This window comes from Mytilus californianus, unplaced genomic scaffold, assembly GCF_021869535.1.
Source record: "Mytilus californianus isolate M0D057914Y unplaced genomic scaffold, xbMytCali1.0.p SCAF_8, whole genome shotgun sequence".
NCBI classification, from domain to species: domain Eukaryota; kingdom Metazoa; phylum Mollusca; class Bivalvia; order Mytilida; family Mytilidae; genus Mytilus; species Mytilus californianus.
The window spans coordinates 104,334,338-104,353,559 of record NW_026262734.1 but is presented as its reverse complement, the minus strand read 5'-3'; the positions used below and the strand labels follow the sequence as shown (position 1 = coordinate 104,353,559).

Below are 19,222 nucleotides of genomic sequence, written 5' to 3'. Positions count from 1 at the left end.
TGGCATAATAAGATGGTGTCATAAATGAGAAAACAGGAAGAGATTGTGGCTACGACAAGTAGAACATGATAGTGAACCGACCCTCGCTGTCAAATTCTAAATTTTATTCTAGATATGAAGCTGAACTTAGTGTTGTAACTTTTTCAATTAGATATATATATGATCATCATAAACAAAAATGGATCTAAAATGGCAAAATGAAACGCCATTATTGCTATATTGTAGATTAAAAAAAAAGTCCATCCATGAGGCAAATTCTCTATTAACTTAAAGGTTTCTTTCCATCAAATGTATACTCATACTTTTAATTAGATATGTCTAATTGACATATTGTTGAAGGTTTGTTTTCGTTTTTCAATGATATTTATTCAGCGTTCCATATTTCATTATATACTGACAGTTAAATTTAAAAAAAAAAAATGCTGGCTTTTAGCGAAAACAGGAAACGTTATATTAACGTATGCTATAAATTTCAACGGTACAATTGTGTACATGTCGATCCCGGCAGGGTCAAACTAAAAACTTCAAAAATTTGTATTTGCTGCCTCTACGCTAAATACGCGGCTTTGAGGAGAAAGAGCAAATACTGTTCAGCACGGAATCAGAATAATATGGCCGAGTATTGTGACATTAGGGTTTTTTTTGCAAACTGTTACCTTGTGAGCTAACACGATAAAATTAGACTCAGTGTGCCGGTCTAGTACAAAGCAAGTTTAATATCACAATAACATGTTCTCGTTCTTATCTGCATTTACGTTACACACTAATCCGTCATCATCATTAAATGTATACATCAATTTCGATAATGTTTTTTCTCTTTAATGAAGTCCAACCTTCCGGTAACACAAATGGGTTTAGTGCAACCTGTTCCGAAATTGACACTGAAGTTTGTCGATATATGTCGGAAAACAATGGATGTGGCCTGACTTGTGTGGCTTCTTTGTGTCCACAGACTTGTGGCAAATGTTGTAAGTATAATTTCAAATATTTCTTTTTTACTGACAGAAAGATGTTATTTTCTGGACAGGTAGAGGCCAGACAACTAAAAGTTGGACACCTCGACACCTGCAATATAGACGTATATTATAGTATCGGAACATCAACAAGTAATGCAAAGTAGAAATGAAAACGAGGCCAATGGCCAAGAAATATGAAGTTTTTGACAATAGGACATTTTTCATATTGATTTATTTATCAGGATTAACGAGGTTATTACGGTTAATTGATTTTAGAAAGAGGCGTCATTCCTAAAACAGCAATACTATTTTCTGCTTTGGTTGCTTGATATTACATTTGTAACTGTTTATCATAATTTGCCTGCAAACATTCATATTTAAAACGTTTAACGAAAAGTTATAGGCTAATAACCCACAGAAGAAATCCTCAAATGAAAGACATATGATCATACACTGTAATAAAAAATCATTGAACTAAGAATGTTTTCTTGTTGTTTTTATGCCCCATTTATTATGCCCCATTTATGGGCATTATGGTTTTAGGTGTGTGCGTCCGTTCGTCCGTTCGTTCGTTCGTCCGTCTGTTCGTTCGTTCGTTCGTCTGTCTGTCCGTCCGTCTGTCTGTCTGTCTGTCTGTCCCGCTTCAGGTTAAAGTTTTTGGTCAAGGTAGTTTTTGATGAAGTTGAAGTCCAATCAACTTGAAACTTAGTACACATGTTCCCTATGGTATAATCTTTCTAATGTGAATGCCAAATTAGAGTTGTGACTCCAATTTCACGGTCCACTGAACATAGAAAATGATAGTGCGAGTGGGGCATCCGTGTACTATGGACACATTCTTGTTTTTATTTCATGTAAGATTTTTCATGGTCAAATAAAAGAAGAAGTTCGGATATACGTCAATGAGATAGCATAAAAACGCCACCAAAAACCACAAAGACATCTGTGTTCCTGTCATCAAAATTAAAATGTGCAAAGAATATTGATTTTACTACTTCCTCAGTCCAGTGGTTGTCATTGATTGCTTTTGCTTTTTGGATTTTCGTTTAGAGTTTTTTTGCTTACATCAAACAATGATATATGTCTTGAGATATCTTGGTACGTATGTATTTGTCTTGGTTTGTCCTAAATCGTCTTGTATTTCTTGATATGTCTGAGTATGATATGATATGTCTTCCTACATATGTGTATGACTTCATTTATCTTGATTTGTCTTGGTATGACTTCATATTTCTAATTATGTCTAGGTTTATCTACATATGCCTGAACATGTCTTGAAAAGTCTTTGATAGTCTTGATATGTCTTGGTATTATGTCTTAATATGTCTTGGTATTATGTCTTAATAAGTCTTTGTTCGTCCTGATACGTATTGAGTTGTATTGGGTTGTATTGATGTGTCTCAGTCCTGGTAAGACTTGATATGTAATGCTATATCTAGGTATAGTTTGAAACGTCTTGAAATTTATGGTGTGTTTTGATTTTTTAAAAATGTATAGATATGTCTTTGTTTTTCTTGATTTGTCTTGTTTTGTCTTGATATGTCTTGGTATATCTTGTTATGTTTTGATATGTCTTGGTATGTCTTGGTACGTCTTTATATGTTTTTGTACGTCTTGGTACGTCTTGTTACGTCTTGATATGTCTTGGTATGTCTTGATATGTCTTGGTATGTCTTGATATGTCTTGGTATGTCTTGGTACCTCTTGATATGTCTGAATATGTCTTGGTACGTCTCGATATGTCTTGGTATGTCTTGGTACGTCTTGATATGTCTTGGTATGTCTTTGATCGTCTTGATATGTCTTGATATGTCTTGGTACGTCTCGATATGTCTTATTATCGGTCGTCCCACTGTCTATATCATACTGCTTAGCTCTTAATAAAATTGCATATCACGGCTTTGTGACGTCAAATACGTTGACCCGGCCTTAATAACTTTGACCCGAACATATCAGCGACGTCATAATGTATGAACCGACGTTGATAAATTTGACCCGAACTTATCAAGTCATCTTCCGGTTTGCTGGTGAAACCAAGAAAACACTTGTTTCTCTCTTGCAAAATACGTCTTGACATGTCTGTGTGTGCCTTGGTACGTCTGACTTTGTCTTGGTGTGATTTAAATTGCCTTAATATATTATTAATAGATTTTAATGTCTCAGTGTGTTTTATATGCCTTAGCATGTCTTGATATATTCCTATGCGTCTTCATAATTGTGTCTTGATATGCTTTTTATTGCTACGTCTTGTTATAACCTGGTATGTCTTGATATATTCTTATACGTCTTCATAATTATGTCTTGATATGCTTTTTAAGTGTATATAACTTGATATGTCCTGACTAGTCTTGACACTTCTTGTGTTGCTACGTCTTGGTATAATGTGGTACAAATTGATATGTCTTGGGTCGTCTTGATATGATATTTCTTCGTTTGTCTTGACAAGTCATAATATTTCTTAGGATATCTTGCTACATAAGATTTATATCTGTGTCTCATTCTAGTGTTGAAAGGGTATAATATCAAACTAAGGAAATCAGTGACTGTAGGAGTTATGTGTCTCAAAATAGAAGTTTAAATTTGTTTGATCGTTAGATTCACATAACTATATTGTGTTATTTTTTACAAAGCTCTGACTTGCTATGAGTGTGCAAGTGTTGACCTTCCAGGCAATTGCAGAAACAGAATAACGTGCAATGGAAATGAGGTGGGCTATATTTTTCTTCAGTGTTATATAATAGAAATACTTAATTGAATATTTTTTTCTCTTTCGGCCAAGTGACCCGTCGCTTACTATCCAATCTTTCGATCACGCACAAACTTCAAAGACGTGTTGTGAACATTGTATTTTAAACCATGGATATAAATAGAAGGAGATGTGCGGTATACGTCAAATAGACATCAATCCAACAATATAAACAAAAAAATAACCAATATACAGATGCATGTAATACCATATGTAAATTACCTTTGATAGTTTTTATAAACGTACTCGGATATTTATATCATATTTGATTGTCTCGGAAAGAAAAAAAATGCAGTTATTCAATAATAGTATTGTTGAAACTAGTTAGAAATAAAATAGATGGAAAACATATCAAATATTTCATAAAAATGGAGGTCATCTGTTTAAGTAGTGGATGCCTGTAACTTGCGGTCCTTTACGTTAGGGAGCTGCCATTCGATTTTTATGGGGGGGGGGAGGTCTAAAAAAAAATATGTAAAAGTGACGCTACCAAAATTCAAAATTGATCTGTGTTTTGTGGTAATAAGCATTGTGTATAAGTTTCATAACATTTGGTTGAGGCAAACTAAAGTTAGAAAGGGGGGGGGGGGGGGGGGGGGGGGGGATTGGGGCTAGGATGAAAAATTGTGTCCTGCATTTTGTTTTTAGTTGTAATCTCTGTCCTGCCTTTTTATTTTTCACTCTATTCGGTCCTGCCTTTTTTTTTTATTACTTTATCCTGACTTTTGTTTACATAAATTGTCATCCTGCTTTTTTTTTGCCAAGTTGCTCATCCTGCCTTTTTTTTTAACTCAAAACTCCTGTCCTGCCTATTTTTTTCAAATTTCATCCTAGCCCCCCATAAAAATCAAATGGTAGCTCGCTTAGATAACGGGCTTATTTTACTGCAGTGTACATCTGTGACTTATACAAATATTGAAAGTATAATAAACAAATGATTATATAATGATTGAGTGCATTACATTTGAAGGAAAGTTGTATAGCTGTAGAAAGTCATGAAGTTAATTTCAAAGAAGGATATAGATTAGGATGTGTTGCTAAACAGGTAAGTTGTTCGGTGAAGTTATAGCCTTGCACAATGTTAAACAAAGATGAAAAACCACAGCATAATCAAAGTTTGAAGAAAATAATGTTCCTACAAAAACAAACAAAATTGACCAAATTATTTTTTGTTTTTTTACAATTTTGGATTCAAAATGGGTTTATGTTGTCACCCTAACGCGTATATTATACGAACAGACATCAACAGATTTGCTTTAAAGAATCCGCACTTTAAACTTAATAAAACCTTTTAATAGACCATGCATTCAAAAAAGGCATACTAGTACATTTATATCAAAGCTGATACATATGTTAGTTTACTTTTGTGTTGTCTCCTGTCAAATTAACGACTGGGCAGTCTTGAGGTAACGTGTTTACATCGACTGTTGGGGACGGTATCGTTTTAAAAGGTTATGTGCTGCTTTTGAGAGAAATTATCATTTGCATTTCCTACAACAACCTTTTGCTACGATATCAGAAAAATTGTGTCCTGATAAATTGAAACAGTGTTAACTCATGAGATAGCGTATTGAATATCAAACTCAAATATTATTCAAAACATATTGCAGCTGTATGACCTTACGTTTACCATAGTGCATTTTGCTGTCAGCAGTCTCCGTCGATAAATTAAAAAATAGCATACTCAGACTTTCTTTTGAATCTGAATGATATACTTTAAAAAAAAATACTTGTTTGGGTTACATGTTATTTAAAAAAAAATAAGGAGTCGTTGTATATACAAATAAGAAGATGTGGTATGACTGCCAATGAGACTACTATCCAGATATCAGATGACCAGGATGTAAACAACTATAGATCACCGTCTGGCCTTCAACAATGAGCAAAACCCATACCGTAAAGTAAGTTATACTTTACCAAAGACCCGACAAAATAAGAAACAATTCATAGAGAAAAACAAATGCTTGATTTAATATGCTAAACAAAACGAAAAACGAATAATATGGCAGACAGCACACACCTACAACCTATGAATTACAGGTTCGTGATATGGGGAAGACACTAACAGGAAAAGGAAGAGAGAACCATTTCTTGAACACTCAATCCTTCCCTGAACCTAGTTCAGTGGAGTAACAGCACAATATATGATAAACTGCGTCTAGAAATTATGTTTCAAATGCTTTTTAACCTCTTAACTGGTTTTGTTTTTGGAAAGTTTTGTTTCGAGCGCCGTTGATGAATAGTAAATAATAAAAATTCGTAAGGGTTCCGCGGAACCCAGTGTCTCGCCTACTTTTTCTGTTAATCGCAGACTCAACAAAAATGAGGAAGTAAATCAATAAAAATATTCCTCTTGATACTATCTTTTGATTGTAAGAAGCTTCTGTCCAAGTTTGGTAAAAATCCAGGATAGTTTATGAATCTAATAAATGTTTAAAAACTTTAACTGCAGACTGAATGTAATGTTAACTGGAAGAAAACAAAATTTCCTTCTAGATACTAGCATCTGATCATAAACAAGCTTCTGTTAAAGTTTGGTACAAATCCAAAATAGTATAAGAAAATTATTAAAATTTTAAAAACTTTAACCACAGAGTGAATGTGTTGTTTCCTGGCAGAAAATCTAAGTCCATTTAAAAGTAAAATAAGGAAAAAATGGATTTATTTTTTTACAAAATTTCCTTCTAGATACTAGCTTTTGATCATAAACAAGCTTCTGTCCAAGTTTGGTACAAATCTAAAATAGTATAAGAAAGTTATTAAAATTTTAAAAACTTTAACCACAGAGTGAATGTGTTGTTTCCTGGCAGAAAATCTAAGTCAATTTAAAAGTAAAATAAGGAAAAAACGGATTTTTTTTTAACAAAATCTACTTCTGGATACTATCTTATGATCATAAACAAGCTTCTATCCAAGTTCGGTAGAAACCCAGGATAGTTTAAGAAAGTTATTAAAATTTTAAAAACTTTAAGCACAGAGTGAATGTAATATTTCCCGGCAGAAAAACTAAGTCCATTTATAAGTAAAATACGAAAAAAATTGAATTTTATTTTTACAAAATTTACTTCTGGATACTATCTTATGATCAAGCTTCTGTCCAAGTTTGGTAGAAATCCAGGATAGTTTAAGAAAGTTATTAAAATTTCAAAAACTTTAACCACAGAGTGAATATTTGTGGACGCCGACGGAATGTAGGATCGCTATGTCTAGCTTTTTCGACTAAAGTCGAAGGCTCGACAAAAAGCGCTTCTGGCGTAATACATTATATACTTGATATTCGTTATGAGATTTAAAAGTTGTTCTGGAAACAGTATTGATGAAAATATATATAGCAAGCAGTCAGAACAATTGATGGGTATCATGATAGTAAAGAATCAGGTGTGGTTGCGATATACGTAGAGGAACAACTTAGAACTAAATCAGGAATTTATTTACTATAAATGTATATATGAATGGTAGTAAAAAGAGAACACTTGTTATTAAATATTTCAACTTTAGTATATTTCACATTTTATTAATGCAGAATTGCAGGAATTTACTAGCAATGAAATTAGATGGAGTGTGCTGCGATAGCGATTTTTGCAACGGGAATCATGTTCCACCGACAACTCTTATTCCATCAACAACACAGGTCCCGTCAACAACTCCAAGTCTATCAAGTACAACTGTACACAGAACAACTGCATCAGTACATGCACATAATCATCTTGGTCTCCCAACAGGTATGTGAAGTACACATTAATGAGCTCTTCAAATATTCCAGAACCTTTTCACCACAATTAAGAATATCATTGGACATATTGTTTTCAAATATCAACTTAAAGAAATGTGGGATATGCGTCATTATGACAGCAAACAACTTTGCATATTTATATAATTTTGTTGTGTTTAGCATTGGCCGTATGTACCCAAAGGTAAAGACATAGTGAACTACCCGTTGAGAGGTGGTACAAATGCCAGTGAGACAACTTTCCATCCGAGACCAAAAAAAACCAAACAACTATATGTAAGAAAATATAGGCCGTAGTATGAATCAATAATTTGCACAGTCCCTACATGTTATTTAAGAATTGAATGCTTCTTTTTATAATTTTATTGGGGTGTAAAAGCATTCCATGAAGCACATTAAATTGGAAGCGCTAAAGCGCTTCATATTAAAAATTTGCGAACAATCAACGCTTTCATATTCCTACAAATTTAAAATTATAAAAGCAGCATTCAATTCTTATATTTAAAAAAAAAAATCGTGCTACAACCGTGAAAGTACGAGTTTTATCAAGCTTTTCGTTTGTTTTTCAATAACGGTTATTTTAACATTGTCACGGATAGCAAGTGCAGTCATATAGCTGTTTTTTTTACACGGAAATAAAATGCGAAATTGGATTGCCACGCAGTTGTTGTAAGTCAAACAAATTATGGATTGTAATGAAACAATTATGTAATGTTGTTATATGGCTTTCAATTAGTAGGGACGATTTAGGACTTGTCATGTTGTTTAGACGCCTGTCTTATTTTACTGTATATTGCCCTCAAGAACACTTTCTGTTAGGCTGCTGTCTTATTGACGTGTATACTATTAATTTATTATTTATATATATGTTATAATGATCATTATACATGTATATGCTGACTCTGAATCTCTTCATTCTTTTTATTTTTTAGACTGTACACCTAACCTTGAATACACCTGTCCGTACCAATTTACACGTATAGGAGAAAGCTGTTACTATTTTGGTCGTCACGGAAGAACAATGGAAGATGCAAGTGTATGTGTTTTATCTATATCACAAGTTCAAAGGTTTTTTGAGAATTCAATGCTTCTTTCTGTAATTTTATTGGGATGTAAAAGCATTTTGTATAAAGCGCGGAAGATGCAAGTGTATGAATTTCTTCTATATCATAAGTTAAAAAATTGTTTAGGAATACCTCTTTTTGATTTGTTTATTTTGGTGTTTAAAAAAACGTTGACCGAAGCACAATTTGTATGAAAATGGCGCGCACGATCAACGCTTTAACAACCCTTTAAAATTACTAAAAGAAGTATTCAGTTCTTATACCATGAAATAACGTTTTGTGACGTTGTCACGGGAAGCACGTGGTGTGTAAGGAATGCTGCATTTTATTGGGAAATAAAGTCTAAATTTGGAATGCCTCTCGATTATTGCCAGCCAATGCAAGAACTGATTCTTATGAAACATACATATGTAATCATTTATTTGTCATGTTTGCTGAATATTTACATCAATCTATGACTGGCTATCGGTACGACAGATGCAATTATAGGGCAATCTTATCAAAACTTACTGCACATGATTATGGAATCCATTGTATAGCCATAGCAAGCGGAAACGCAAACAAAATTCTCCTGTACGCGATAGCAAATACAACTGCTTTTAATAGCAATCGGAAACAATCGTATTGATTCGGCTGCTTTGGGTCTCTGAATAGCTGTCTATTGGCAAACATACCACATCTCCTTATTATATATGTGTTATGACTATGCACTATGTGTTTTAATCATTGTTGAAGGCCGTACATTGACCTATAGTTGTTAACTTACATGTCATTTGGTCTCTGGTGGAGATGTGTCTCATTGGCAATCATACCACATCTCATTATTTTTAAATATAAAGCATTCATAGATAAATAAATGAATAAATTAAATTGTCCTCATTAAAACTGAATATCTGATTATGAAGCAGCAAAAGCGGTTAAAAAAGTGATGAAATGAAACTTTTATCATCTTAACTATTTCATTTTATTACACAACATATAACTATAGTGTCACAAGGTACGTTAAGGAATATCTTCACAATACAGACATAATATCATTGGCGAAACCTAAGGATGTCGATCAATTGAGACGCACAGTTTACTCGTACTTTCGTTCATTCTACGTGTATCGAGAAATAATTAATTCGCTCATTGCAATTCTATCATACAAAGTATAACAGTGTATGATTCTCAGTTTGTACCGCCTCCATTGTTTAGATGGTTTTTGCTCGCTCTCGGATGCGGTTGGTCAAGGGTTCGACTCACAATGGGTTAGACCAAGGATCTGCAAATTTTTGTTTGCTGCTTTTTAACTAACAAATTAACGGTACAAACTGTTTTCCACCTGAGGCACATTTCAACAGGATATAGCGGATACGAATAAGACCAAACTTATGACTAGTAAGCTCGGAGTCTGAATAATCACGGTGTCTTTACAACATGCCATGTCTTCTTGTGTACTGTTACCTCCTTCCCAGTTTGTATGTTTCATAAAAAGCAGGGTCCATATGTATATCATTTTAACATGCTGTCGGCCTGGTATGCATGTGATATGTGCCCATGAACGCTTAACACCAATACATCCATCCACCATCCTACTTGCTAAATCATTAAGCATTCACAGAAAATTATAAACAATCGATAACTAAAACTATTGATTAGAGTATTTTCGTATTAACATTAACATAATATAATCAGTGTTGACACTGGCTCTTGTGAATGACAATATGTTGACCCCTATTGGTTTTTTTTAATTTTTGTGTGTTGTTGGGTTAATATTTTTTAAACGTTTACCTCGCATTACTTTTTGTTCAACATTATAAAAATAAGGAGATGTGGTATGATTGCCAATGAGATATCTATCCACCAAAGTAAAACATATAATGTGTTATAATGTGACATGTAAAATATGAAGTGGATGTAATTTGCACTTTTTTAAATTTTAATTAATAGTGATTGTTTAAATTTGTCAGTTGCTTCATCTATGATCGAACGAGCAAAATGTTATTCTATTGAAACTGACTTATTTCGACAAAAACACTACATATTTTTTTTTAATGTGAATCTGGACTACATATCTAATAATCGAATGCATCACTAAAAACTGTTATGAAATATTGAGAACTTCTAACTCGACAGTAGAACATTTGTTAAGGATGTTCGCTACTCTGTTTCAAAATAACAAGCTTTTTAAAAGACTGTTGTAAATTGATAGTATATAAATAAAGGAACTAAAAAAGCAGAAAAAAATGAAGGGTCCGTGTGCCTGTTTTCGATATATAAACCATTGAAAATTTGGCGGGAAATAATTCTCTCTAGACTTTTCATACATTTAACATTGGCACCCTTTTTCTTTAAAAAATTATGAAAAAAATAACAAGGATTTTATAGCATTTTTAAATATGGCTTTTTAAACTATATGTAATAAAATTATGAAAAGAAAAGTAGGGGTTAGCGGGGAATTTTTTTTAATGGCAGTACATGGATTAAACCAGAGGATTCCGAATATCTGGCAAAAATTCAAAAACAAGAGGAGCGAACATCCTTAAGTATCATCTTTATGTTGATATTCAGATCTTACAAATACGATTAAAAAACTGTCCATGTAAGAAGACAGTGAATTTATTATAGTACCTTTCCATGTCTATGAAGAAAGAGCAATTATTAATTGTTTAACATTTGTAGTTATGGATTAAATATAAATTTAATATAACATTGACTGAGCTTGAATGAGCAGATAACATTTACTGAGCGGATAAGCTTGAATAAACAGATAACATTTACTGAGCAAAAAAGCTTGAATGAGCAGATAAGCTTGAATGAGCAGATAACCATGACTGAGTAGATAACATTGACTGAGCAGATATCATTTACTGAGCAGATAACTACATTGACTGAGTAGATAACGTTGACTGAGTAGATACCATTGACTGAGTAGATAATATTGACTGAGCAGATATCATTTACTGAACAAATACCATTTACTGAGCATATACCATTGACTGAGCAGATAACTACATTGAATGAGTAAATAACATTGACTGAGGAGATAAGCTTGAATGAGCAGATAAGCTTGAATGAGCAGATACAATTGACTGAGGAGATAAGCTTGAATAAGCAGATAAGCTTGAATGAGCAGATTACCTTGACTGAGTAGATAAGCTTGAATGAGCAGATAAGCTTGAATAAGCAGATAAGCTAGAAAAAGCAGATAAGCTTGAATGAGCAGATAACCTTGACTGAGTAGATAGCATTGACTGAGCAGATATCATTTACTGAACAGATACCATTTACTGAGCATATACCATTAACTGAGCAGATAACTACATCGAATGAATAGATAACATTGACTGAGGAGATAAGCTTGAATGAGCAGATAAGCTTGAATGAGCAGATAACATTGACTGAGAAGATAAGCTTGAATGAGCAGATACCATTTACTGAGTAGATAACATTGACTGAGTAGATAATTTTGACTGAGCAAATAAGCTTGAATGATCAGATACCATTGACTAAGCAGATAAGCTTGCATAAGCAGATTACCTTGACTGAGTAGATAACATTGACTTAGCAGATAAGCTTGAATGAACAGATACCATTTACTGAGTAGATAACATTGACTGAGTAGATAAGTTTGACTGATCAAATAAGCTTGGATGATCAAATACCATTGACTGATCAGACAACATTGACTGGGCAGATAAGCTTGAATGAGCAGACAAGCTTGAATGAGCAGACAAGCTTGAATGAGCAGATAAAATTGACTGAGAAGATAAGCTTTAATGAACAAATACCGTTTACTGAGTAGATAACATTCACTGAGTAGATAACATTGACTGAGCAAATAAGCTTGAATGATCAGATTCCATTGACTGAGCAGATAGGCTTGCATGAGCAGATAAACTTGAATGACCACATTACCTTGAAGAAGTAGATAACATTGATTGAGCAAATAACATTGACTGAGCAGATACCATTGGCTGAGCAGATAAGCTTGAATGATCATATTCCATTGACTGAGCAGATAAGCTTGCATGAGCAGATAAACTTGAATGAGCACATTGCCTTGAAGGAGTAGATAACATTGACTGAGCAGATAAACTCAATGAGCAGATAACATTTACTGAGCAAATAACATTAACTGGGCAGATAACATTTACTGAGCAGAAAACATTGACTGATCAGCTAACATTGACTGAGCAGATAACATTGACTGAGCAGATAAGCTGGAATGAGCAGATAAGCTGGAATGAGCAGATAAAATTGACTGAGAAGATAAGCTTTAATGAACAAATACCGTTTACTGAGTAGATAACATTCACTGAGTAGATAACATTGACTGAGCAAATAAGCTTGAATGATCAGATTCCATTGACTGAGCAGATAGGCTTGCATGAGCAGATAAACTTGAATGACCACATTACCTTGAAGAAGTAGATAACATTGATTGAGCAAATAACATTGACTGAGCAGATACCATTGGCTGAGCAGATAAGCTTGAATGATCATATTCCATTGACTGAGCAGATAAGCTTGCATGAGCAGATAAACTTGAATGAGCACATTACCTTGAAGGAGTAGATAACATTGACTGAGCAGATAAACTCAATGAGCAGATAACATTTACTGAGCAAATAACATTAACTGGGCAGATAACATTTACTGAGCAGAAAACATTGACTGCACAGATAACATTTACTGAGCAGATAACATGTACTGAGCAAATAAGCTGGAATGAGCAGCTAACATTTACCCCTAGCAGATAAGCTTCAATGAGCAGATACCATTGACTTAGCAGATAAGCTTGAATGAGAATATATTATTGACTCAGCAGATAATATTTACGAAGGAGAAAACTTTGACCGAGGAGATAACCTTGAATGAGTAGATAGCCCTGCCTAAGCAGATAAGCTTGACTGAGCAGTTTGTGTGTCAATCATTGCGTTCTCTCAAATAAAGTCACTAAAATCGGTGAAAAGTCTTGAAAAACAAAGTCACCGTTATATATATTCGCAATACATATGTGACTCAGGTCTTCTGCTACTGTTTTGAAGACAAAAAGATCATCACATTCGTCAGGAACTTAATTTTGTGCGTTTAAGTCCTTACGTGTCTCTTGATAACAGTGAATCTAGGTGTGAAGCAGTCTTTTGGATTTAGGTTCAGAAATTTAGTTAGATTATATTTAAACTTGTTATGAAACATAAATGGTAAAATTATCTTTATAGTGGAAGCTTACTTGAAAAGTCCGGGATTTCGCCTGTTTATTCTTTTTTTTTGTTATAGACCTTGTGTGAATTTTACTTAGTTAGTTTACCTATTGCTTCATTTGTAAGAGTAAAGCAAAATGTAAACGAAGCCGAGGATTAAATGGTTCCAATTACAATGCAATCGTCTAATAAGAATAATAAAACTGAAATACTGGAAATGTTTTGTGGTTTTCCATCTCGATACGTATAATACAGAGCCTTGTGTTAGTGGCTTTAGAATTTGAACTCTCGCCATATCTCAAATATTACACCGAGTCAGAATCTGTTAGATTTACATGTACCCCCTTTATATATTAGATCCTTGAATGTCATTCATGGTTAGTAACATTTATATGGCAAAAGTACTCGTGTGACAGAACGCTATGTCTTCTTTTCTGTTTATAGAATAATCTTTCCGTTTCTCATCTTTTTGTACAGAAAGAGTGTTTAGGATTGTGTAGCAGACTAGCCATAATTAGTAGCCAAAATGAAAATCTTATGATAACCCAGCTCCTAAACCAGCACCAGCAACCACATACGGGTAATACATTATACATTATATACATGTGTAGCAAATTGATCAACTATGCGCTGATTACCACATGTAGCCAAAGTAATAAAAGCAAATGTAGGATAAGAGTTTAACTTAGTTAAACATAAAACAATAAAAGGAAGTATATAGATTGGGAATTTTGGCATGTTCAGCCAGAGCTAGCACATTTGCCATGCATTACTTAACACAAACTGATAAAGATTACACGTTACAATGATTATTTAACTTAACTTAACATAAAGAATAATGAACATTTTACTCTTTTGTTATTTATATCATTTCCAGTCTTGTTGTGTTTTTTATCATCTGTCTTGATGCATAGGAAATAAAGCCGGTTTTTTTTTTCGGAAAAAGAGGGTGAATGAAAAGAGCCGTTAATTTACAAAAATGGTAAAACTTACAGAAAGGGTCTCTTGTGATGTCAAAATGACGTCATAAGCATGTTGAAACTGACACTCTGGACTACAGTGGCAATTTATAACATAGTATTGGTAGACAATAGATATTTTACACACATTAACATTTTATAACAATATATCTTTTTGGCGGTAATGCCATGACTCATATCTAAATATTAATGACGAAATTTTAAATAAGAGCTATTTTGACAGTTTTGCAGTTATGCAGTTTAAACCCTATTGCTGCCAGAGGGACAAATGTGTTCACGCCACCAGCTGTGCCGGGGAGACAAATTTATCGGCAATTTGTACATTTTCCCTTTGATCCTACTGCCTTATATTTTTTAAGATCATGGACAGGACTTGATACTCGAAAATATTGGGCAATGACGTCATTTATCAGTGCAGCAACGTCACGTGATCAAGTCCATCCGCATCAATTCATCACATGTATACTACTTCATTCATTCAACCGAACAACTATCCCAACGTTTTGTACGCGTAAAAGTAGTTTTACTTACTATTTCATTTTACTTCATATTCTCCACCCAAAAAACATACAGTTAACACAAATTGCCGATAAAAAAAATAATGACATTTTATTTTTTGATACTGACTTCATCAGCTCGAATATCAGCTAGCCATAGCGGGCTCGCTTGATATTCTGACTGATAAAGTTAATATCAAAATCAAAAATGTCGTTATTCTATATATGTCCATTTGTTTAATTATGCAAGCTTTTAATCATTGCTGTATCTCTTTCAAATAAAAACTAGGGCGTGACGTTATATATATATCAAATTACGTCATTTGTGGGCATGTGACGTCATAGACGTCCAGGTGTCGTTTTTTCTGGCACACGAAATGCAACCATATAAAATTAGCAGCAGCAAGAGGGTTAAGCCTTAACTTTAATATATAAGACAAAATTTTAAACATTGAATACTGGTAACGGTCAGACTAATATCTAATGAGTACCTAAAGGATATTATTTGGTAGATTAGTAATACTTTACAATTCATAAAGTCAAGGGGCCATAAATGGTGCCTAATTATAAAAATGCGGCGATGTGGTATGATTGCCAATGATAAGACTATCAACCAGAATTCAAATGTTATGGATTTAATTTCAATTAGTCATCGTACGGTCTCTAACAATGAGTACAGTGTATTCAGCTATACAAGATATGGCAAAATATGAAACAATTCAAACAAAAAACCAAAGGGCGAATTGATGATAAACAGATAAACAAAAAAACAAAAAAAAAACAAATATAACAGTCAGCAACCATCGAAAACCACTGAATTACAGGCTCCTGACTTAGGACAGACAAATATGTAGAACTTGGTGATGTAAAGCGTGTTTCTTTACGGTAAAAAAAATTATGACATAAAAACAAAAGACACAAATTACCGATCTAAGAGAACTCACAGTTTCTGAAAGCTGCTTCCAATTTCATAACAACTAATAAATAAGTCATTTTCTCTCAGGCTAAAATATCAATCAGTACACATCCAACCGATTTATTAACAGTTTGATAAACAACCAAGATAGACTTGGATATAGGGGGAAAGAGTCAATTTTAAATACCCTTTCCTTTGCAAAGTGAGATGACTAACTTTCATGTGAAAAAGTTGGCACTGACTATATTTGATATACAAATTAATAATAACAATGATCCACTGAAATTACCAAATCTTAATGTTTTTTGTTTCCTTCACTACAACAATCTAACCAAATTTCAACTTCGCAGTAAAGTTGCATACACTATTTACAACAAACGTCTGATACTTTTAATCTTTTCCTAATAAAACAAAAAAACTGAATATACATTTCTAATAATCATCAGAAAAATTATTAACCAATATATCGAATTCCTGGTTTTAATTATCTTTAACTTTTGTTTCTCAAACATTTTTTTATAAAGACAATAGTTTATCAATTTTGTCTGGGCTCGTGTTTCTGAGTCTTTGATTTTCTATGTTGTACTTTGTAGACTGTTGTTTGTCTTTTCGTGGTTTTATGTTTTTTTTTAGTAGTTTGTTTTTTCCATGGCCTTTTCAGTTTGTCTTCGACGTATGAGTTTGAATACCTTTGACATTTTTCGTCTCTCTTTTTTTATGTGCCTAATAGTCAGTTTCAGGAAATAAAAATCAAATTAAAATTTACATTTGAAATAATTCAAATAAACTGAACATTTCCAATAGTATGTATAAATTAATTATACAATGATATAATTACTTGATTTTTCGCCATAACTAACAACTATACATTAAAATCAATAATAATTCAAACATAAGTATCCATCACCTCTGATTATATTGATAATTTTTTTTTATAACATGAAATTTAATTGTGTTCGTATACCAGTTTTTTTTCTCATTTTCACACGGAATTCCTTCATTTAATTGTTTGGTTTATTACAGCGAATCGTTATTGGCTTGACGCTTATAGGAATTCGTCAAGTTTCAGCGGACCGTGGCACTGGATGAGCACTGGTGAACTTTTAGGTAAACATGTGTACTCACATTGGAGGCCTGGATCACATAGTCACATAAAACCTGATGGCGAACACTGTGCTAGCATAGGAAAGGCAGAATCAAGTGACCCAGAAAATGGGTACTTTTGGGACCATAGAAGCTGTAAAGTTCACTCGCCTGCGCTCTGTGAATATCCAGTAGGACATAAACCCTGAAATAATAAAATATTTGAATATATATCTATGTTGTTACCTTAGGTTAGGTCTTGTGTATCATGATATGTTGCACATCCAGACAAAACAACTGATTTATAAGTTTAGTTAGGTTTTGGGGTTAGAAATTTTTTTTTCAGGAGTCAAAAAAATCTCTTGTGACATATTTCAAGGGATTTCATGATCGAGGAACTATATTAGTTCAAGGTTGATACGGTGCGGTATATTGAAAAACCATACCATATCATTTATAGTCGACAATAAACCTAAAAATAAAGTTTTTCACGTGACTGATATCGATGACAAGACGTCATACAGACTAGGGGTTTGATAAAACATTTGCAACCGTGACTAATTTCGATATCATCACGGATATCTGATACTGCACGATGGTGGTTGATCGTATGACACCTACAATCTACTTGTATTTACTTCGAAGTACTAAGTATATGATTAATCATATCTCCCTTTTCTGAATACATGTATCATTATTTGCCGCAAGACGTTGAACAATAATCAATCTAGGTTGACATTTCATGTTGATAGAATTGTTATTGTATGATTTCAATGAATTTTAATTATGTATATACTTTCTTTTGATCATTCAATTATTCTACGGTGATAATTTAGAAAAAAAATTATTAGCCCATTTTTCATCAATGATCAAACGGTAAAAACGTTCTTTTATTGAAATGTAAGCTACATTTATTTTGGTAAAATAAAAGTCCTTTTTGTTCGATCAAGTCTTATCTAAATGTATAGATAGAGTTCATAGAAAATATCGTATGTTGTTATCATTATAGGATTTGTTATACATCATCTTTACACTGATATTCTGACAAATACGGTAAAAAAACCCTTTCCAGGGTTATCACATTCTAGAACAGCGCTTTTCAGGTCTATAAATAAAGTGCAATTATTAACGAGATATAATCGTTAATTTAGAAAATTTTCAAATCCAAATTAACGTGGTCTTAGATACAATGTTAAATCAGTCCGACTGACCAAACTCTGATACATGTAAGTGTTGTTCGCAAAAGAGAGACACATTTCTGTTGCTGTACCTTTATCTATGATTTATCGATACATAACTTTTGTATCGATAATTAATTGACTTTTAATAATTGTACAGATGCAAACGATAAGAATTTGAGAAATTTAATGTTTTTGTGTACTAGTTACTAAATTTTTTTTTGTTCCTCGTTATTGCAAAAGTTTCATATTTGCAATTTCAAGGGAAAGAAATTAGACGAGAAGTACATACATGAATGGTCCTTAATGACATGGTAAATAGACAAAAAAATTAAATAGATGTGCATTCAATCCCATCCCAAGACATATGTCTTCAGAGGCAACTGTCACAGTAAGTGAAATGGTATAAATAACTATGATACGTTTCTGATGAGTATAGTGAATATAACATTTCTCATCAGCAAGGAAAGGACAAGATTTGGTTTCTGGAACTACCAATGTTTAACACAATTTAAAACAAATTATTCGTGGACATCACCCAGTTTTAGGGAACTCTTCGCCTTTCGGAATTTAGCTATTATAGTGTGATGTGAGGAAAGATAAAAAAAATACCTGCTTTCATCCACTGAAATGTCTTATAGTTGAAAAAGGTGATATTTTATTACATGATTATAAATGATAATATGACCAACAAAACAATATAGCTATAAAATAAGAAAATGTGGTATATGATTGCCAATGAGACAACTATCCACCAGAGACTAAATAACGTAGAAGTTTGAAAGTATATGTCACCGGACGGCATTGAACAATGAGCAATGAAGAATTCACTTAAAAGTCGGTCATGACTAATTATCTCTGTTGTGTTACTCCATTTACTGTC

General features: G+C 33.1%; 1 protein-coding gene across 1 annotated transcript; it reads left to right on the top strand.

Moving 5' to 3' along the window:
- Positions 1-887: 887 nt before the first annotated feature.
- On the top strand, positions 888-17,390 carry LOC127712413 (uncharacterized). Its single transcript, XM_052218849.1, has 7 exons — positions 888-968; positions 3,587-3,663; positions 4,673-4,747; positions 7,226-7,424; positions 8,365-8,468; positions 14,163-14,265; positions 17,102-17,390. Exons 1-7 carry the CDS (start codon positions 899-901, stop codon positions 17,368-17,370), a joined length of 897 nt encoding a protein of 298 aa, XP_052074809.1. The 5' UTR covers positions 888-898; the 3' UTR covers positions 17,371-17,390.
- The last annotated feature ends 1,832 nt before the right edge of the window (positions 17,391-19,222 follow it).

Bases quoted from the DNA above. Each gene is read 5' to 3' on its own strand.
- LOC127712413 (XM_052218849.1), top strand. From the start codon at position 899: ATGTCGGAAAACAATGGATGTGGCCTGACTTGTGTGGCTTCTTTGTGT. The intron at 3,664-4,672 runs GTGGGCTATATT...TTACATTTGAAG, and splicing joins TAACGTGCAATGGAAATGAG to GAAAGTTGTATAGCTGTAGA. The intron at 14,266-17,101 runs GTAATACATTAT...GGTTTATTACAG, and splicing joins GCACCAGCAACCACATACGG to CGAATCGTTATTGGCTTGAC.